This window comes from Echiichthys vipera, assembly GCF_963691815.1.
Source record: "Echiichthys vipera genome assembly, chromosome: 17".
NCBI lineage: Eukaryota > Metazoa > Chordata > Actinopteri > Perciformes > Trachinidae > Echiichthys > Echiichthys vipera.
In genome coordinates this window covers 20,269,410-20,292,457 of record NC_139842.1, presented here as the reverse complement: position 1 = coordinate 20,292,457, position 23,048 = coordinate 20,269,410, and the positions used below count along the sequence as shown (strand labels likewise).

The 23,048-nt window shown below is 41.6% G+C and overlaps 2 protein-coding genes across 2 annotated transcripts; one reads left to right on the top strand and one right to left on the bottom strand.

Annotated features, from left to right (window-relative positions):
• Positions 1-113: 113 nt before the first annotated feature.
• rnf113a (ring finger protein 113A) lies at positions 114-5,797 on the bottom strand. The gene is made up of 10 exons (XM_083931477.1): positions 5,672-5,797; positions 3,013-3,092; positions 2,175-2,276; positions 1,949-2,056; positions 1,468-1,577; positions 1,282-1,388; positions 1,093-1,182; positions 926-1,019; positions 739-845; positions 114-227 (listed from the first exon to the last, which is right to left on the bottom strand). The coding sequence occupies exons 1-10, from the start codon at positions 5,775-5,777 to the stop codon at positions 160-162; spliced, it is 972 nt and encodes a 323-aa protein (XP_083787603.1). The 5' UTR covers positions 5,778-5,797; the 3' UTR covers positions 114-159.
• Positions 5,798-7,920: 2,123 nt separating this feature from the next.
• Positions 7,921-22,692, top strand: rundc3aa (RUN domain containing 3Aa). Its single transcript, XM_083931765.1, has 11 exons — positions 7,921-8,033; positions 16,278-16,393; positions 16,667-16,800; positions 16,922-17,007; positions 17,209-17,298; positions 18,647-18,727; positions 18,809-18,974; positions 20,041-20,198; positions 20,415-20,528; positions 21,436-21,542; positions 21,884-22,692. Exons 1-11 carry the CDS (start codon positions 7,927-7,929, stop codon positions 22,024-22,026), a joined length of 1,302 nt encoding a protein of 433 aa, XP_083787891.1. The 5' UTR covers positions 7,921-7,926; the 3' UTR covers positions 22,027-22,692.
• The last annotated feature ends 356 nt before the right edge of the window (positions 22,693-23,048 follow it).

Genomic DNA, 23,048 nt, shown 5'->3' with positions numbered 1-23,048 from the left:
CTGTTTTGGAGCCAGTCAAATGGTCATTGGAGGAACTGCGGTTTTGGGCACTTGGATACCACACAGCGAGGCAGTTAAATTTCTTTTAAAAAAAGTAATTTTATTCCAAATTTACACAGACAAACACATAAGGGGAGGGTTGAAAAGGTTCAGACGTTGCTAATCGTCCTCATCTGATGGTGGCTGGTCTGCTGCGGCATTGCGTTTCTCCATCTTAGCCATCAACTCTGGAATAACGGGGATATAATAGATTGAAGGAAACCATTAAGTTACATTCAGCACATGAATTTCTTGTATACGTTCTGTTGAAATTAGCTTGTATACGCATGTTTTTAAATATAAAAAACCCTTTAAAATAGACGATAGATTCCTTCCCATTGCCAATAGACAAGTGTAGCTTTCTGACGCAGTGCACAAAATTGCAAACACTGCTGGACATTCACTTGGCATCTTGGCTACTAAACTTAAACTCTCCTCTGCTCATAATGCATTCGACTTAACTCTCTCGTTCAACACTTATACTGATTCTGCTATTTTCCAAAAGAGATACGCTCTCCTTACATTCAAGTCAGTCAACAGTAGAAAGCACCATTTGCCTTGGGAATGAATGCCGGTTGTAACCTTTCCCACTGAAGACAAAAGCCAGATGTTAATGGGGTTTTTTTTGTCCAGTGGGAAAGCTGCTTTGGAAGTATTTTATTCCCCCATCTAAAAGGTGTTTTAACAGAATCTACTTACCCTTAGCAGGGTTGAAGACACCGTTGGTTTGAGTGTTGCACACGTAGCAGCGCTTGGACTTGCGGTAATGCTGAAGAGCACAGACCTCGCAGAAATAGTGCCTGCACCTGGGACGCATGTAAGTGGTTAACACATTGCAATTGGGAACAAAGTGTGAAGAAGAAGCAGAAGAGGTAAAGAGGCTTACTTTGTGATGATGGGATTCTTGAAGGACTCCCTGCAGATGAAGCACTTAAAGGGCAAATCCTCATCATCACTGCTCACCTCGTAATTCTCATCATCTAGAGGAAAACACAGAATTGATTAGGAAATACTGATGCAGGCACGAAAAAAACACGACTGAATAAAACTCACCATTGGCTCCGTATCTGCCCTCTTCTAGTTCCCGCTCAATCTGCCAGCCGTGTTTGTAGTCTGATCTGTCGTGGAGGAACTTGCAGCTGTCTGAGGAGAGAAGAACACGAAGAAATGAATGGTCAAGATGTTAAAGAGTTTAAGTTATTCAACAGGCGACATTGATATTTTTAGTGGTACGAATCTCACCTCCAAATCCACAGAAACCCGTCTCCTTATAGTCTTTACAGATGTCCGGCTGGTAGTCCCACCTGACCGTGGCCCTCAGGTGTTCAGGGGCTCGGATTGGTCCTTTTCTGTTCATGAATTATAATACTAATTGATTAGCATTCGTTCGTGAAGAGTGTGGTGAATATTTCTCGTCCTGGTACTCACCTGACCATGCCGGAGGAGGCGTTGCCCATGGTGGTATCTTTGGGCTTGATGAACTTTTGGTAGTTGTTGATGCCGCGGTAGATTTTATCATCCTCTTTACCCTCCAGCTCCTATTGAAGGAGAAAAAGGGATCGTCCGGAAACTTTAGTTTACTTTTAGTTGATTTGCCTCACACATAAGACTGCATAAAATCGAGATTATGAAATTATATATGTAACAGAACTTACGGATAAAAATAAAACCAAAGTTGAAAAATAAAAAACTGAAAAACTAAGCATACTAAAGGATTGACAACAAGAAGCACATAAAATAAGCATATAAACTAAACTAAAAAAATACAATTCTATATGTCAGGTATGAGCTGGTGCCGTTGCACAACATTTTTAACTAATATATATCTCAAAATCTACTTAAATGTATATTAAATTGTAGTTTTTTGCCAAAAATGCGGCATGAAGAATAACCACGTAATCTCCTGTACCTCTTGGATTTTCTGACTCCTCTCAAAGATCGCCTGAGCATCCTTGTCTCTCTCTGTGTCCAGCTCATATGTAGCAGTTGCACCCATGTCCTCGGGTCCCTCTGGTTTCTGTTTGATCGAGAGAACAGAAACGAGTGAGGAAGAGCTCCACATTTAAGAGATTGTTGCTTATACCATTGCATTTAATAGTTCAAAATGGCAGTGAGAAAGAAAAGCCTCAACTCACTGCTGAGCGTGTGGACTTGTAGGCAACGGTGATCTTCTTCTGCTCTTTGTCTCCTTCACCTTCACTGGACGACGTCTCATCATCTCTCTCCACCTTCTTTGTCTGAACAGGGACAAGACCAGGGTCAGGCTTATCTCACTTTTAAACTCAAAATGGATTTTAAAATTACTATTTTTATTATCTCATCTCATCTTCAACCGCGTATCTGGGGTCGGGTCGTGGGGGCAGCAGCTTTAGCAGGGGACCCCAAACTTCCCTTTCCCGGGCCACATTAACCAGCTCTAACTGGGGGATCCCGAGGTGTTCCCAGACCAGTGTGGAGATATAATCTCTCCACCTGGTCCTGGGTCTTCCCCGAGGCCTCCTCCCAGCTGGACGTGCCTGGAACACCTCCCTAGGGAGACGCCCAGGGGGCATCCTTACCAGACGATCCTGAACCACCTCAACTGGCTCCTTTCGATGTAAAGGAGCAGCGGCTCTACTCCGAGTTCCTCACGGATGGCTGAACTTCTCTCCCTCTCTCTAAGGGAGACCCCAGCCACCCTCCTGAGAAAACCCATTTCGGCTGCTTGTACCCGCGACCTCGTTCTTTCGGTCATGACCCAGCTTTCATGACCATAGGTGAGGGTAGGAACGAAGATTGACCGGTAGATCGAGAGCTTTGCCTTCCGTCTCAGCTCTCTTTTCGTCACGGTGCGGTAGAGCGACTGCAACACCGCCCCCGCTGCTCTGATTCTCCGGCCAAACTCACGCTCCATCGTCCCCTCACTCGTGAACCTGATCCCGAGGTACTTGAACTCCTTCACTTGGGGTAAGGACTCATTATTATTTATGGTACCTTTTGAATCATGGGGTTGACTCGGGTGTCTTTCTTTCCTCTTCTGACCACAGAGCTCTGGTCCTCATCACTGTTACCATCTGAAAAAAAAAGAATGAGTTAAAGCTCATTTTGAATTGAATTGTCTTTATAGTCGTCGTACCGGTGCAACGAAATGTACAGTACAATCCCTTAAAGTGCAGAAAATTAGTTAACATTAAAAGCATCAAAAAGAATAGGCAAGACCTTTAAATGGCACATTTAAAACGACAAGTTTACACAACAACACGCACACAGTAGCATGTTTTAAGCATCTTATTTTGAAATCTGAATGCTTCTCGCAGCTTCCCTTCAAGCCCATAAGGAATAATAGCTGACAGCAGATGTGCCAATTTCCAGTAGTGGGCAGTAACATACATTTTCTCATATCTTTTCTGTTTGTGACACTTTATTTCTTTGCACATTGGATCAGCTGGACAATGCATCATCATGAAGCTGAAAGCAGGGCCGTTTTTCTGGCACCATGAAAAGTTGACTTTTTAGAGTTTTTTTTAAAAACGAACTTTATTATCCATACTATTACGACATTACAAAATACGTAAAAGTAAAGGGGGGAGTTTTACACACAAACATACAGTTTGATTTCATAACAACAACAAAAAACCCTGAAATCACCCGGCAATGTAGTCTATAGTGTTCTTCAAGATGTGGGAAGTCTTCTTTTGTTTTTAAATACTTTACATACAGAGTCAGAGAATGTCTGAAGTTCACCATAAAATAAGTTTGTGCTTGAAAGAAACTGAAGAACAATGGCCTTGTGAATATGATATTTGCCCAAAAGCCACAGCAATTTTATCACTGTATCAACTTCCTTGTTGTCAGACTCTACATTCAAGACCATATATTCCGTTATAGGGACCGAGACCTTATGAATTTCCCACATTAATAAAGAGATTTGAATCCAAAAGTAACATGAATTCAATTCAATTTTATTTACAGTGCCAAATCATAACAAAAGTTATCTCAGGACACTTTACAGAGTAGGTAAAGACCACTCTCTATGACTTATTTATGATTTACATAGACCCAACAATTCCCCCGTAGAGTACAGTGGCAAAGAAAACCTTCCCTATAACAGACAGGAACGTCAGACAGACCCAGCTCTGTGGAGGACGGACGTCTGTCTGCACCGGTTGGGGAGAAAGAGAAGGAGAGAGAAAGAGAGAAAAGACGGAGAGATGGACAGAGAGAGACAAAGACAGACACAATGACAGAGACAGAGACAGACTTCCAGAGATGCAAGCAACCAAAGAGTAACAGTAATGCAACATGTAACATTAACATGAATGAGTACAAGCATAAAATAAATGAGACAAGGACTCAATCTCCTCTTTACAGAAGGGACACACAGGGTTCATGTCAGGTCTAAATTCATGAATAAAGTCATTGCATGGGTAATATCGGTGTAATATTTGAATATAATTTTCTTTAACCTTATTGGGGACGAAAAAATCTATTGAAGTAATTCCAAATATTCCTGCTAATGTTAGGAAACACTACTTTCCAACGGTGAAAGGAAATAGGACACTGACTTTGAGTAGAAGTCATTACACCTCTGATATTATTACATGAACGTTCCTCGAAAACCTTTCCACCAAGACACAATCTAGGAATCCTCCCTATGGGTCTCACGGGACAGCATATGCTCTTACAGTATATGATCCATTACTGTAGATTAAACTCACCAACTTTATATGAATGAATTAAACAACATAGACATAAACATCTACAGCAGTAAAATGCTACGTGCACATTAATGCAGCAGAAGCATCCATCCAGAAACATTGTATATGATAGTAAAATACTGAGAGGGAACTTTTACTTTATATACTTTTGGCTAAAGTAAGGTTTTGAATACAGGGCTTTTACTTGTAGTGAGTAGCTCAGTGTGGTATTTTAGTACTTTTAATAGTAAATGCTTGTTTTCACCACTGCAGGGTTCGTACGCATTTTCCAAGGTCAAAATCAAGCACTTTCAAGGTCCATTTTCATGGTAATCCAGCACCTTGCAGCTGTTAAATACATTACATATTTATACGAATACATACATATTTCAGTTTTAAAAAAAAATCATATTAAAAACACGGTATTACGCTATAAACAACCAAGAGTGTGTCCCGTAATAGAAACGCGTATACAATTTCAAGCATTTTCAAGCACTTTATCCAATATTCAAGCACTATTCAGACCTTGAAAACACAACATTAAGCTATTTCAAGGATTTCAAGCACCCGTACCAACCCTGCCACTGGCAATGTCCGTATTATTAATCTGTCAAAAACACAAAATGCGCGAACATGTCATGAAGCTTCAAATTCCGAGGGAGCTGGAACGCACCATACAACAAGCGTTAACGCTGGAGGAAAACATTCACAACCTGCCAACGGTGTACACAGCTGCTCTTATCTTTGGCTCCTTTCAGGCAAATATTATTAGTATTACTACTAAATAATGATATATATTATCACATAAACACTCGCTAGTTAAGGTTAATCCAACGTATTTAGTTTGTTTGACATTTCTGGACCGTTGACAAAGCCACAGCGTTACCGACACACGGACAGAGGTGTCTCATCCTGAAAAAAATCCTAAAAACACCAGCTAAATGATAAATTACTACCTTTGTCGCTGTCGCTCGCTTGTCTCTTTCGTCCAGAGAATTTCTTTGTGGATTTTTTGAACAGGAAAGTGCAAGGACCCGCTTTCTGCTCTTCAGATTCCGCCATCTTGCCTTCTGTGCGGTGTAAATAACCGCCGTCACCACAGCGCCCCCTGGTGTCGCGGATGTTTTGGTAAAGCGGCTACAGATGCATTCACTGCTCACGGAAATATGGGACTATAGACGATTGTGTCCATAACAGTGCAGTGTTGTACCCCAACAAAAGAATCAATAAAATCACAATCTTATCCACAACACAAATTTTATTCTATAAAAAAGCAACTTAATAATATAGTGATAGACCGATACATCTGCCGGCCGATATTATCAGCTGATATTTGTGTTTTTTAGGTGTATCGGTATTGGCCGATGCGGACTGCTGCGTTCACAGATTATTTACACTTTTATTTAGGGAGTGTACCTATGTTACCCGGGTCCTATGTTCCCCGGGTTCTATGTTCCCCAGGTCCTATTTTCCCCGGGTCCTTTGTTCCCCCCCGGGTCCTACATTCCACGGGTCCTACATTCCACAGGTCCTATGTTCCCGGGTCCTATGTTCCCCCCGGATCCTATGTTCCACGGGTCCTATGTTCTACGGATCCTACATTCCACTGGTCCTATGTTCCACAGGTCCTATGTTCCCCGGGTCCTACATTCCACGGGTCCTATGTTCCACAGGTCCTATGTTCCCCCCGGATCCTATGTTCCTCGGGTCCTATGTTCTACGGATCCTACATTCCCCGGGTCCTATGTTCCACAGGTCCTAGGTTCCCCGGGTCCTACGTTCCACGGGTCCTATGTTCCCCGGATCCTATGTTCCCCGGATCCTATGTTCCCCGGGTCCTATGTTCCACTGGTCCTATTTTCCCCGGGTCCTACATTCCACGGGTCCTATGTTTCCCTGGTCCTATGTTCCCCGGATCCTATGTTCTACGGATCCTACATTCCCCGGGTCCTATGTTCCCCGCCTTTTTTAAAAAAAGGGTCCAAGGTCCCCCTTTTTGTTTATGAAATACTAAAAAAGAAGGTCTGCTGTTCCCCGCTCTTCACAGACAGGTGTCCACAGGCAGCTCCGTGTTGCTGGAGGCGCCTTCTCTGAAGCGTAATTCTGGTGTAAAATCATCCCATGGACTTTTTTGGCAAATACACTCATCAAATAAGCCATCAAGACATTTTTTTCATATATTAACGATTAACGGAGAAATCCAGTAGAACACACCAGGTAACACCTGGACGTGGCTAACAGTGATTAGCTCGGGGCAGTACGGTGAACACATTAGAACATCTTTTTTATTCACTGATACTGCTCAAAATAACACCAAACCTCTGCAGCAGCATGAGAAGAGTCCCTACACAGAAAACAAAGCACCAATGGGCTCCTTCCTTTTGAATTCAATTTGGCAATCGACTTCAATGGACTTTACTATGAGAGGAGCTGGTACAGGGGCCAGTTGGTAAGTCTTTAAAACACTCTTAATAAACTCTGGGTTCACTAACTACGTTGTTGGTGCTACGTGATGATGCACAGTTACGTCAAATAAATTAATAATAACAAGCACATATTAACTCAAAATGTTCAATTACAATGCATTCAGAAAAAAGATTAGTTTTCCAAACCAACTGCATGCATTTGGGGTGTTCTTAAGTTGTACATACATCTTGAGAGCTCTTTAGTACGAGAGTCAAAAAGTACGTGAAGGCATCATTTCCCCCAGCTGTCAAGTGCATGACGTAGGCTGAATAAAAACCGGAAATAAAGGTGGAAATAAAAGTTTATTTTTATTTTTTTATCCATCGAACAAATTAACAAACGACAAAGCACGTTGAAACTGTATCAGAATGATTATGAGGAGCAAAAACAAATAACATATTACAAAAAAAAGAGTAAAAAATAAGAAAAATTGCATAAATTGCAAATAATACAAAATAAATGATAAGATAAATGAACATACATGTTCTAGGAAATAAAACATTGCATTATTCCACAACGAAATGTAAATTAGTGAGGGTGATCCTTTATTTTGAAAGTCGTGTAATCATCTGTAGGTTGACGCTTCTCTGTCCTCCTCCTCCTCCTCCTCCAGCAGCAGCAGCAGCAGCAGCAGCATCCGTGGCTCTCCGCAGAGGACAGCGACTGTTTGTAGGACACTGGGCCCGCGGAGGGAGGGGTCCTGGCCTGGGCACGGATCCCGAAGAGGCCCCGGGGCCGACGCTGGATGGAGTCGGGCTGCATGCACACAGCAATGGCTATGGGTCTGACATCGAAAAAGCCGTCTGCCCGGGGCGTCGGTGTGGAGCGAAAAAACCTCATCACGGTTTGCAGGTATACATCACGACACCGTCGTTTTAAAGCATTTTCTGAAATAACCAGCCCCGTGCATGGTGCTCAGCTCATCTTTTTAATGAAATGACCGCAGTGGAGGAGGTTTATGTACTCCAGCATGCAGCAGAACACACAATAGATGGAAAATAATGCAGAAAAATGACAATAAATTGATAAGAAATTGATGCTAGAGGAGGCAGGTGCGTGTTCACCTTCACATACCCCTCATAACACCAGCTTCTGTTGACCTATAATATGAATCTTCAGTGTGTTCATTGGATGCTTTGACATTCCTCTAAAGATCATATCTTTATTTCCTTTAATATCTAAAAATCTCACAGGAAAGTCTCTTTTATTTTTAATAGGTTGATACACCTGAATGATTCCCGTCTATACTGATAAATGCAGCTTCAAATGATGAATTAAAATGAGATTATCATGGGTTATTATTGCCTATCATAATAGAGCCGGAGATGAAATACAACAGCAGGTCTCCTCCTCCATGAGGTCGAGTGCCTGAATGGGACAAGGTTATTGGGAGCAGCGCAAGGACTGCTCCTCCTCCCATCAGCGTCCCTTAGCCTGCACAGTACAGTGAGTGCTCATGGGCCGTCTGATTAATCAGCATCTTGTACAGTGTTCAGAGAGGTTATAGGGACCTTTAACTCACCCGATGATGTCCAGGTGCTTGTGTCGATTACTCTACTTCTTTCACAGTGATGTCATGTTGTCATTGTCATCAGTCGTGTGTCTCACTAGGATCTAATCCAGTAGTTTGCAACCTTTTTTTGTCTTGTGACCCCCCTAAAATGCCTAGAATTACATATTGAGTCCGTAATGTGAACATTATTGGTGTGACGTTTGTCCAAAGATTGATTTTTGAGTATTTCAGGTGCTTAGAGGATGTGAATGTATCCAGAACTTCACATAAAAATAGCACAAATTTAGAGAAAAATTCTTATTTTATGACAAATAAATACATATTTTTCCTTCTTTTCCCCTTTAATCATCTTGTGACTCTCAGCCTGTGTGAAGTCAAATATAGAGTTAAAGGTACCATATTGTGCACGTTTTCAGGTGTATACTTGTATTTTGGGTTTTCTACTAGAACATGTTTAAATGCTTTGATTTTTCTGAATACACCTGTGCCTGATTGAGTATTTATATAGCACCTCAACCTACTTTATAACAAAACATCTCACTTTAAACAATATAGGACCTTTAAATGCGCTTAAAATCTATTGCAGTATTTATGTAATTATTCTTTTTCGGACTGAAGCGTCTCCGAGGGACTCGGTAATATAATATTAGTGATGACCTTTTCCTGTTTTATGGTGTCCAATAATGTTCCTCAACAGGCAATATAAAATATACATACATTAATGTTTTTCATTAATGATAATATTCTTAACAGGGATACTGTGTAGCTGTTATGTTTTGAGGATATTATCTGCAGCATCCCGATACCCGATCACCAGAGACTTGTTACAGCTCATACTTTGATGCTTTTATACTGCTCTCGTAAATTTTAGTACAGCGTTGCTACAGGTTTTTAAATTGCAAATTGACTTCAGTCATAAATGGTTCTGCAGACAGGGACGTAATTATTTATGTAGCGTGTGAGGCGTTCTGCCAAAGTGACGTCATGCCTCCACATCCTGCTGCGTTTTCATTTCTAGGAATCCAACCTGTTTGGCCTTATTATAATATCCACAGTGAATGTACATGGTAAAAAAAAGAAAGCCCAGACTCTCAGGTAGACACACAATCAAGCGTTTTTTATTCCAGTTCCTTTCTGTCCAAGGTTCTGTCTGCATTTTAGTGACACGTACAGTGAAGCAAAACACACAACATCACACAGAGCATGCCTGCAAAGAAAGAAAAGTTCTCACGACGGACTCACGACACAGAGAAAGATTAGGGACGGAACAAAAACACTGTTGTTTTTTTAGGTTGGCCTGACCGCGCCATGACCTATTTAATCGTTTTAATAAGAAACACACAGGACAAGACCGAAATAAATCTCAAACAGCTTTCCATCAGTAACACTTAACTACACAATTTTCTTTCCATTTTCTAATGGACAACATGACATTGATTAGGTTCAGTTGGAGGCAACGTCTTCTGTGTCGCTGTCAGATCTGCATCTCCTCATTCATGATGTTTCTGACTTTGTTATTTAAAAATGTTTTGATGCCGTTCTGGTCAGAGGTGATTCAAGTAGTCAAAGGTTGTTGTGTGTTCTTACAATCTCATTGGAGAGAGATTCTGAATCAGCAGTGTGGGCCCCAGGCTGGGCATCGTGTTGGTGCAGGATCCACGATCCAGGTTCTGTCGTGCTGCTGAGACACAGCTACTTCCACAGCTCCAACTGCTGCCTGGCTACAGTAACTAAGCTGACGTTAGTGCTCGATTAGTACACCAGGCCAAGCCTTTATTTCCCCCCCTAATGCAAGTATTTATGTATAAAGTCTGACCTCTTTTCTCCTTCACTGTCACATCATACACGTTTAAAATACAATCAGCACACGCACACACAGATTAACATGTTCAACTCCTAACAAGTCGTTTTTGATTAAGTTATGTCTCCTTTGTGGGACTTCAGAGAAAGAAAGGGGCTGTTTCTGTTCAGGTTTGGGGCCAAAACACTCACTTGTTGTTACCATGGGGGGATCATAACGAAGACAAAACTAGCATCACAGTCCTTACTTCTTCTTTTTTTTTTGAAAAAGTGTATTCACATGATCTGGCACAATATGGGACACAAAAAGCAGGCACAGAGGTCTGCTCAGTGTTTCAGTGCCTCTAGTTTACAGTGTCATATTTAACAGAATGAGCCCATTTCATGAATTAGAAACACATATGTACAGCAATAGACATTTGTGTATAATAAAGAAAAACCTGATCAAACATTGTGCACCACCACAGGGAACAGTTTCTGCACGAGGCTTACAATAAAGACTTCAGACTGAGAATAATAATGGCAGATGATAATGTCAGGTAAAAAAGTTGCAACAAATATTAACTAAGAAGAATACTTAATTTCCTCCTCCTGCAGAGGCTCGTATCAGCCTTCACACTGAGGGTTAACACGTGAAAAGAACCATTTCAGCTGCAGTTTCTTTACCCGGCAACATCAGAAAAATCCAAATGGGCTTTGTCTAATTGGCTTTTAGGAGACTTGGTGATATTCATCATGTCCACAGTGACAGCAGTGTCATCGTGATCAGCTGTATCTCTGTGCTGTTGCCACTAGCAACAGGTTTAATCTTAACACGGCAGGGCTGAGGCTTTTCTGCAGTCGGTGGGAATTTTTCATCAAAGTCCAAGTTTGCTTTTATCTGAGGCAATATATTCAGACAGTCATGATGCAATTTGTTTACATGCTGCACTTTAATGTTTCAAATTTACTGTTTTGTTGCTTTAGTCTCATGCCGTTGACTGGAGGAATGGTGTTGCCGTGGACACGGTGAACCTAAGAAAACATAGATAAGATAAGTGAGACTTAAGGTGGTATCCCTTCAGCTACCTCCTGTAAACAAAAGGGAACAGGGAGTGAAAGGAGGGAGGGAGGGAGGCGATGTGGTGCATCTTGGCTGAGGTTTGAGCTCTTCCGGGGCGTGGCTCGAGAGGACAGAATAAAACGTCCTGTGCTGTAGTAAACACAGCCGTATTCATATCTCATGCTTCTTCTGCAAGTGGCTTTTTAAAATAAAAAAAATCCTGAATAGTAAAGGATGCCACTTTGCCCTTCTCTCGGTTCCGTGTTTCAGGGATAACATCAAATCTTTGCATGTCTGGAATAACATTGTTTTATAGATCAGTTTCTTTCGCATTTTCCCTGATTTTAATCGTCAAGTATGTGAAGATTACAGCAGACGGTGGTCTGACGAAACATTTGGGGGTCTCTCAGCTGTTACTCAGCCTATACTCTCTCACCACCAATTTTTCTGTGACACCACTAAATTTTACCCCCCTGTCAGGTTCAAACATCTGCTTTACTCTTTAATTCTCAGCCCAACACCCTCACTGTACATCTTGCATGCTTATCCCTCTTCACCTTCTCTGACCATGAAACACTTTGCCTGGACACCTATTCACAGACGGGGCCGGTGTGTGAGAGAGAGAGAGAGAGAGAGAGAGAGAGAGAGAGAGAGAGAGAGAGAGAGAGAGAGAGAGAGAGAGAGGGAGACACACCCTGCTGCTGTAGGTGCATTTTTACATCTTTTAGTTTGTTCGAATTTGGCCGAAATGATCTTTCTTGTCTTAATATTTATCAAAGCACACAGGATTCTTTATCCTGGCCTGTTTGTGCAGCTCCAGTACGGGACAGGACATCTCCCCCGACAGTCCAGGATGATAAACAACAGCACTGGCTGATGTTACACAATGCCGCATCCAGTAAGGAGTCTGCCTGTGTCATCTGATCCTGCTGGTTATGCCAGGACTAAAGAGAGAGACAGAAAGAGGCAAAAGGAGAAAGGAGTCAGGGGGGAAAAGTTGAGAAAATGAAAGCTGAGAAAGTTAATATGTGTTTAGATTAGGTGTCACCGCTGATAAATGCAGTTGTGGTTATCCTAGGTGGTGCTGAGGATCAAACGCTCTTGTGTAAGTACAGTAGAGGGGTGAGAAAGGAGAACAAGAGGGCATTTAAAGAGCGCTGAGAGTGGGCTTGGCTGCGATCCAAGCTGAGCGGGAGGGGGCACAAAAGAAGCTTGTCAGAAGGCCCTGCAGTTGTTTTTCAGTGTCAAATCGTACCAAGAGCATGTTGCTACTCCGCTCCAGCCATTTGCATTTAAGGCACGCCAGCAATTCCCCCTTCAGATCAAAGGACTTTAAATTCATTTAAAATGATCTGCTGTTATGTGGCTCTTGAGATTACGCTGCCACTTCATCGCGTCAGATCGCCTTTATGCAACTGCCTTCTGTTGTGATTATAAATGCTATCACATCAACAAAAGGGGTTACTAGACATTAATCAGTGGTTCCCATACTGGGACCTGGGAACCACTGGGGGCACTTGGTTTTCCAAGGTCTCCTCAACACTCTGCATGAAGAGGAATTGCTTTTGAAGTCTGCACAAATGACCAGATTTGACCATATGTTTGTCTCTTCATCTTAAGTTTTGGACAGAATAGTACAATTCTCTATAAAATCACAACAAACAAAACTTATTTTGCAATTGGATTCCTTCAGATGAAGTCATTTCAAAGGAGCTGATATCTTTGGGGAGCTTAAATGTGACAAATTTATTGTGAATCTCTGCCCCAACACACAGTATAGTTTGTTTGTCATGGTGGAGAAGAGCACATACCGTCCTGCAGCTCTATTATACCTTAAAACCTGACTGACCTACTCTGTCTTTGCAGATAACATTATGAGACAAAATTGAGCACCACTGACCTGTTTCCTTGATAAATCCGGCATGACACAAAACAAGTCAAAGGTCCAAAAGTAAATTTAATCCAGTTTTGGCTCTCAGTTGGGTCAGACCCTGTGCAGATGCTATCGTGGTGTCCAACTGTTCTTTGTGATGGTGCTTCTTTCTTCTCCTTTCTTGTGATATTTTGTCCCCCCCCCCCGAGCTGAGGTCCCCTCTCATCTAGAGCGTCTTGCGTTTTGGGAAGATGGCTTTCCGAAAAGAGGTGGTGGTGGTGCCCCTGCTGAAGGAGGCTCCCCCTAGGGCAATCTTGGTCTTCCCGCTGGTGATGGTAGAGGAGCCCAGAGATGTAGTGCTCCTGCCCCTGGTGATGGAGGAACCCCCCATGGCAAGCTTGGACTTCCCCCTCTTTATGGTGGTGTTGCCCAGGGTTAAGGCCGTCTTCCCCTCGGTGAAGCTGGTGTTGCCCATTGAGGAGAAGCTTGTCTTCCTGACCCAGATTCGATGACGGGGTTCGGGGCTCACTCAAAGCGAAGCATCGCACACTCATGCAGCACGTCCCGCTCTGCCCCTCGTGGGTAATAGTAACATCAGCTACAATCCAGAGAAGACCAGAATGCTAAGCGTGGAGAGCGCGACCCCCGTGTCGCATAATGCCTTCGTTGAGATGATCGACGTGGGCTCTGGAAGGCCACATACCACCCATGTGTCCCTGTGAATGGACAGAGGCAGCCGTAGGTGGCCACAGCCTATCTGTGAGGACGGGGACAGTAGAGCGATTGTCCCATCTCCACGACGACACCGGACAGTTGAAGGACACATTGTTGAAAAGGGAGCAATCTGTGGTGACATCACTTTCTTCTGAGCCATTGTTCCCTATAGCCTCTGATTGTAAGACAGCCTCTGTGTACGACTGTATGCGCCATATGCGAAGCGAGTGGCACCGCATCAGATTCGCTAAGAGAAAGGATGCATGTGTTCATATTCTACACATGCAAGTGAGGGTATTGATTGCACCACTCCTGTATTTGTGTTGTGAAGTATGGGTGTGGTTCCTTCAGTACGTGTTTACTACACATTTGTGTCCTCGCTGAACTCATTGCAGCATTTGAGTCTTTCATTTCTACCATTTATGTCGTTTAGATCGTACACAGAAACACATCTATTTACAAATCAGTCAAGTCAAGCAGTGTTTAGACATGTTACCTTTATAAGTATTTATAAATTTGGCAGCATAGTTATGGAAATGCAGGCAACCAATCTTATCACAAAAAAGTACCACATTTGTACCAAAGATGTAGACATGTTGACGACTGTACATGCACAATATAGGAGAACAGTGCTGATGAAAAACACACACTCTCTTGTCCCTCCACATACGTCCCACGCGGCTGTTTCACACTTTCCCTCCCTGCCAATCAGACACGCCATAAACCATCATGCCATCGCTGTCACATTTGCATAACAAGCTCAGCATGGCTGTGGAAAATCTCACTCTTGATTGCAAACCCTGTTAGAGCTGCAACTCACTTGATGTCATGCCACAATGACCTGTACACACACATTGATCACAAACATAGCAGCTTCTCTTTTTTATTGACTCTACTGACCTGCTAAAACTGACCAGATAGAAATATCCCTGGGTGTTTAACTGTGTGCAGGAATCATGTGTGAAAATCCCAGTAGATGTTGCTGTGCCTTTCTTTGCCCCTGACGAGGGTGGCTTTGACCACAGACACAGACTTGGTCCCATGGGTGAAGGTCAGAGTGGTGAGAGAGCTTGTGGTCTCCCCTCGTGTGACAGAGGTCGTGCCCGCCGCTATGCTGGTGTTGCCCAAAGTTACGGTGGTTCTGCTCCAGGAGATTGAGGATTTACCCCAGGAGATGGCGTACTTAGTCCTCAGGATCGAAACCCTGCCTTTGGTGAAGGAGGTCTTGCTTGACAAGAATGTGGTTTTCCACTCATTGTTAGAGTCTTTTTTGGACTGCTTGGCTGCTTTGGGTGTCTTAGCCCTGGCTTCAGGGGTCCTTTCCATCTAGGTGGTCCTGCGCTTGGACATCAAGGCTTTCCGGAACGAGGTGGTTGTGGTTCCCCGGCTGAAGCTGGCCCGTCCCAGAGCCACAGTCGTCTTTTGCCTCTCGATGGTGGAGTCTCCCATGGAGGTGGTGGTCACTCCCCTGAAGATGGAGGAGTTGCCCATGGCTACAGTAGTCTTTCCCCTGGCTATGGAGGTGCGTCCCACTGCCAGGGCAGTCTTGCCCTCGGTGATGCTAGTGTTGCCCATGAAAGCGGAGGCAGTCAGCCCGAGCCCGTGCCTGGATTCCGCCTCTTAACATGCAAGCTGCTTATGGTGCAGCAGGGTCAAAAGCCAAACTAAAGCTGCGGCAGCGGCTGCCCTAAATAGATCAGACCACCATGTATAGATGAGGGGGAGGGAATTATTTGATCATTCTTTGATGCTGGCCGGTCCCGCAAAGAGACAAGACCCAAAGGGACCCGAAAGCCCAGCGTGCACAAAGCCTGAAAAGACAGGGGGTTAATTGTATTGTTTTCATGATAACACTGCCAAAGCACTGAAGGGGTACTTTGTGCAGTACACAAGACAATTGGGGTGACCTCAGTGTGATAAGATGGCGTGGTTCCCAAAAAAAAAAAAAGCCTCCTCCCAGCTATTGTTGCAGGGTTCAAATACAGTAGTACATTTGTCTGCTCGTGTACAGTACGCGGTTGAATCTCAGCGGCTTGTGCAGCTCACAACCAAGGGAAAGTTCAAAGCCTTCATATATGCAAAGTAGAATGTTTCACTATCGCATTATCTCTCGTGTTTTTCTAACTCCTCTTTCTCTGTGTGCTTCTATTTCAGATTCTCTGTAAAGACTCTTCTAGAAAAGTACACAGCAGAGCCCATAGATGACTCATCTGAGGAGTTTATTAACTTTGCCGCCATTTTAGAGCACATCCTCAGCCACCGCTTCAAAGGTAACACTGCAGGTAACATACAGCACAGGAAAACATGGACAGTTCATGTGACTTTGAGTGTGAGGCAGTAAAAACGTATAAAACTGGAATAGATCATAGATAAATCATAGATATTAACAATGAAAAGATAATGATATTTTTATTAGAAGAGTAAAAACGTGCATGCTTATACGGTGACCTGCACTGTTGCCGTGGTTGCATGCTTGTAGTGTGGGCTGTTGTCACAGCAGAAGTGATTAATTCCTGTGTTTTATTTTTTTTATCTTGGACCAGGTTCAGGGAGCTGGTTCAGTTCAGATGGACAGCGCAGTTTCTGGGAATATATCCGGCTGGCGTGCAGCAAGGTGCAGAACAACTGCATCGCCAGCATCGAAAACATAGAGAACATCAGCACATCACGGGCCAAGGCGAGGATATTTCATATGCAGGATTGTGTGCATGACTGATTGTGTACTTGTGGGGGATATTACAAGAGAGAGCAGCAAAGAAAGCTCTCTGTTCCTACTCACTTCTCACGTTGTCCTCCAGGGGCGCGCATGGATTCGGGTGGCGCTGATGGAGAAGCGTCTGTCTGAATACGTGTCCACCGCTCTGAGGGACACAAGAACAACCAGGTCAGAGTCATGATTTAACAGATCAACCAACACATTCTTCATGTCTGGTCATCCTAAAAACCAGAGTAAAAGTAACAGGCAATACTTTCTTTGCACAAGAGGAAAGTGCGTGTCTGCTGCAGGTGTTCGTCATCTAACATACTGTAAAATGCAGGTCAAATCTGAAAGTTTGTAAATGATAACCACCTCTTCACCTGGCAGGAGGTTCTATGATGATGGAGCCATTATGCTGAGAGAGGAGGCCCAAGTCCTGACTGGTATGCTGATTGGACTGAGTGCCATTGACTTCAGGTGAAGACACACTTTTGAATATATATGTGCATGTACACCCCAGCCTCCTAACCTTTTTTTAAGGCCCAATATTTAAGATTTAGGAGCCCAGAAGTTGCACTATGAATTTGGGTATAACATATTCTATTTTGGGAGTACAGATTAACAGATTAATACTGAAAGAATTACACATTTACAACCTATTTTCATTACTTTATAATAGGAATATATCAAATAAATATCAGTACATCTATTAGAAATGTTTTGCAACCTCCCATGTCGAGTAACCGTCCAGGTATTAGTCAGTAGTATGTATCAATGAATAATACATTGTGATAAGATGTATACGTACTCTCATGTTTAATGTATTTCTGTATCAATTATGTAAGTGAAAAGTATGTCTGACACATATACAGTATAAAACAGGCCATTAGTATAGTGCAGCACTCTTTGTATACATATGAAGCTGAACATTTTGTGGCTTTTAATACGTTGATATTTATTGATAAAGTGAATTAAAGTGGTTTATTGAGCAATAGTGACCCACTTGCTCTACATTAGCTTGCTTATTACACGGCTGCTAACTAAAGTAATCAATAGGACACAAAATATTGATTTTAAAATGATTTTAATGGTTTGAAAATGTTCCTGCAGAGTCTGTGATCAGAGCAAAGTCACTGACTACTAGTCTGTTGTTCACAGCAGTGGTGATGTAATTGAGTAATCATTACTGATAATGTACAAACCGTACAGGTTTTCAACTCATAACAAGTACAGTGTAGTTTTACACGGGATATAAGAACTACATTGATTCTGATACTGTCAGGAATCTAAAAATGATTTGTCTATTATTGTGTAAAACAAACAAAAAAAAGTTTCATGGCATCTTTCACTCCTATTGTTTTTATTTTTTCATATAGGATTAATATATTTTATATAAATATATATATATATATATCATGCTTTGGAATGGCGTGAACAGGAAATCTGTTGCCATAGAGACTGCTATCTGTAGCCTGCCTGTATTTTATATTTCTTCACATTTTGGATAATCTGCAAATATATAAAATAAATTCTAAACATGATGAATTTTAGAAGATCTTAAGCTGTAAGGATGTCTGTTTATTTTGATGTTTAATCTGGCAGTATTTGTATGATGATTAAAAAAAATATATATAAAAATGAATGAAAATAAACCTTTTCTATGTTGTTTTTGCACCAATATGACTCTGCAAAGGTTCTCAGGAGGTTGCTTTCATAAACAAAAAATATTAAATAATAGTTAACATTATTATACATTATATACAATGCATTAAATTGCTTAACCTTGAAATTAAAAAAACATGTTTGTTTTTTTGTCTCTGTGCAGTTTTTGCTTGAAGGGGGAGACTCTGGATGGGAAGTCCTCGGCTGTGGTTGACTACACGCCTTACCTGAAGTTCACTCAGAGGTGAGACCGACCCCGTCACTCCACTTTGAGCGTCACTTTCGTGTGCAACGCTGCAACACTTGTCGCCTCTCTTCTGTGTAGCTACGACTACCTGAGCGATGAAGAGGACCGTCGCAGCGTGGACAGCAGCAACAGCGAGGAGAGCGTGCCCGAGCATCCCTACATCCCTCTGGTGACCGACGAGGAGAGCTGGAGCAACAAGTGCCGTAAGATGGAGCAGAGGTTCAAGATCGTCTACGCGCAGAAGGTGACTCACAGCAACTGCTGAAACCTGCCAAAATCCAAAATAAATACATAAATTAATGACTCGAGAAATACATTAATATGACATGTACCAAAAGTTATAATAAAAATAAATATAGGCGTTTATTCATTCATCTTATTTGAAATAATATGATATGACATGTACCAAAAATAATATTAAAAATAAATATAGACATTTATTAATTATCTTATATAAAATACACTAATATGACATGTACCAAAAGTTATAATAAAAATAAATATAGGCGTTTATTCATTGATCTTATTTGAAATAAATTGAAATTACATGCACCAAAAATAATCCTTTCATTCATTCATTCATCTTCAACCTATATTAAAAATAAATAAAGACATTTATTAATTTATCATATATAAAGTAAATTGATATTTCTGTTTTAATTAGCTTCTTTATTTATTTACCTTTGTATTCATTGCCGTATTTACTTTCCTATTTAATTGTTTATTCATTTTTACATTTATGTATTTATTTTATGCAGGGGGCGTCATTCAAATAATGTATAAAGAAAGAAATACAGAGATAATAACTAAATCATTTTTAATAAATAAAAAAATGTAAAAATAAATCTATAAAAAAAGAAACAACAGATACAGAAATAAATTAATAAATCATTTTTAATCAATTTAAAATAATCTTGTTTAAAAAGCAAAAGAAAATGCTAATAAAATACATTTAATGAATATAAAAACGAATACAAATAATAATAATAATACAAACTAAATATTTTTAGAATGAATCTATTTTAAAATGAATTATAAATAAATTTATGAATTATTAAATGAATAATTGAAATGTAAATATTGATTTGTCATATTCTATCACTTAATGAATGCCTACATTTAATTGAATTATTTTTGACACAGTTAATGTATTAATTCATGTATCAAGTCATTTATTTATGTATTTATTTTCTTTATTTTGGCAGGTTCAGTCCACCATTAGAAACAAGTTAAAGCTGTTTAAATACTTGTTTTTCACTATAAGCTTCTCCACACACACACAAATCCCTCTCTCCTTTTTCATGCTGCAGGGTTACCTGGAGGAGCTGGTGCGCCTGCGTGAGTCGCAGCTGAAGAACGTGGAGACGGAAAACAAGCGTCTGAGAGCCAAAGTGGAGGAGCTGACGGTCCAGAGCCAGCAGGAGAAGAAGGAGCTGGAGGCCGTCGTGCTGGAGCTGCAGGCACAACTGTGAGACACACACACACACACACAAACTGTGCATTACATTCACAACGTTATTTGTTCTTTCTCTGATCAACTTTACAGCATCACACATTATGTGCACGTTCAGCAGAGGTTAGAAGAAGAGTTAAAGATAAGGTTTTAAAATAGCTATATAACTACAAACAGTTGTTTTTATTATAATTTTTGAATCAGATTATTTGCTCTCTGTGCTTGGTGCAGCTCTGCCCTCATGCCCTGTGACTCCTCCCATCTGGCTAAAGACCTTTCCATCCCGCTGGTCAACCAGTGGTCCACCATCGCTAACAACAAGGGTGATGTCAAGCTTTTCCGCAGGTAAACTTACATCAACGGTTTCTATTTTATTGTTATTTGTAAGCCTGACACCCTCTCAGATTGAAAGACAATGTGAGTTTTTAACAGACTACAAGATTCTTCAGATCTTTCAGGGTCACGATCTGCAAAGACTACAATTTGGTTCCTTCTAAGATTATTTACCATCTTGCTTCTGGTGGCAATATTACACCGAACTCCCTTTGAAAAATCTGAAATATTAACAATTCCTTACGTGGCTGCAAAAAACACAAGTCTAGAAACAAGATATAAAAAACATAAGATGTCGACAGTATTCTGAATCAATATAATCCATAAAGACGACTGTTTCGCGTACAAACTTTACATTTTCAATTCTGTCACCTCAACGAGACCAGACCAGAACCGAAGACAGTGGGAATGAGGGGGGAACGGTTTTAAAAATGTAATTTTCTTCCTGAAATAAATGCTGTTTTCTGGATCAGATCCTTGCTGAATTAAACACAGAATCATAACTCTGTCTTGTATGCTCCGAAACTCCATTACGTTCAGAGAACCGAGACTTGTTCACCCCTCCATGTGTACTGTCTACTGGGTTTTCTGCTTTCCTGTTTGGCGCCGGAGAGAGTGCACCTATTGGTTGTTGGCAATGTTCACGTCATTGAGTTTCACTATTTGCATGAGCAAAGACTAAAAACATACGATAATACTAAACAGAAGGAGTGAAAGACTGAAAAAACAGCTCAGGCTGAGTTTTTAGACCACCTACACCAAACGATCGAGGTCACACTTTAATATGAAAGTGGAAAGTCAAATCTCCAGGAAAGTCTTAAGTTTAATGTAAGGCCAGCGTAGGCAGATGCTAATAGATGCAGTTAATGTACAGAAGTTGAGATATTTGTGGCACGATGATGTTTCTTTGTCCGTTCAGGAGGAGTTTTCACAGTTTGGAGCAACTTTCTGCAGATGTCAGTCTGAACTCTGACTCCCAGACGACTGACGGGAGACAGAACGGGGACTCTGCCTGGACTTCAGCAGGTAAACTTTTCACTACCACTACATGCAACATTAAAGTGTGCTCCCTGCACTTTGACTGTAATTCTATCGGGCGTTTTATGCAATAATAGGAACAGAGTGCCCTGAATTACTCCAGAGCGACATTTTACTCCAGAATAGAAAACGCAGCAGTAAAGTAACAACATTTCTGCTTGAGTAGAATTATTAGTGCTCTTTCCACTGCTGCATAAAAGCCTCTCAGAGGCAGCCACCCATGCACATGGACATACATACTCATACAAAGGCAGGCTTGATGGCTGTTTATGGTGTTTCGTGTGGGCAGCTTGAAGTATGTACTGCTCAATTTTATTCTCTCGCTGTAGGAAAAGACAACACTCCCTCCATGCTGGGTCTGTGTGGCTCTCTGGCCTCCCTACCAAGCTCCAAGTCCCTGGCCAGCCTCAAGTCCAGCGAGTGTTTGGTCAACATCAGCACTGAACCCAGCCCTGCGCTCACTCCCAGCTAGGAGCTCCAGACCAACAAACAGGGAGAGATTAACCCCCCAGCCTGTCTGCCTGCCTGCCTGCCTGGTGATGCTGCGTTGACCCGACCAAATACCTGATCCCACAATCCACCAAAACCAACAACAACAGCTCCATGAGAACAGGAAAAGTCACGACACCATCTCTGGATTTTTGTACACATGAGAGTAAAGTCATCATGAAGCTGAAAGGATCCATCTCTTTTGGTTCTTTCCCTTCTCCTTCGCCTTATCCGCTCGACTCTCACATTTTCCCACAACTACTTTGTACTATCAGTGGATCCCTTCATCCAAGATCGTGCAACTCCTGTCAGACCTTTCCCCCATTTATTCCCTTAAATTTCCATATTTCTCCTTATTTGAATTTCAGCATTCTTCCCCGATTGCATCATCTGTGTGTTTGTGCACCTGTTTTCTTGAAAAAATGTAACTAAACAGCACTTGCAGCTCTTTGGATGCAGCCACTTACAGAGAGAGATGTGATGATCAGATGTGGATTATGCATACGAAGTAGAGGAGGGGTTTTACAGGTCGTCCTCATGTTGTGTGTGTGTGACTGAATTAGATCTGGGGTCATGCATATCATTCCTGCTCACACTGTTCAAAATTGTGCAGCTATTTATTGAATCTATCAAATCTTGAGCTTGCACATATGTTCATTTGTCTGATTTTATCCAATACAGCAGTTTGTTATTTATATACATGTGTTCATTTGGTTATTTTTGTTTATTTTTGTTGCAATAAACTGCCTTTTTCCATTATGTGTGTCTGTTTGTGCAGATAATAAGGGAGAGAGGGAGAAGAAAAACAACAACCCTGCATGCTCTGGCTCCATCTTGTGGTAAAAGATGTGTACTATGGTTCAATTCTAAGCAACTAGACCAGGTTGGACTGCACAAATGTTTCCTCCAGATGAATTAAAATATTCTTTGCACCCAAACTAATGACATGTTTGAGCAAAGATGCTGAAGCCGTTCCCCCTGCATGGATGCTGTCTTACTGCAGAC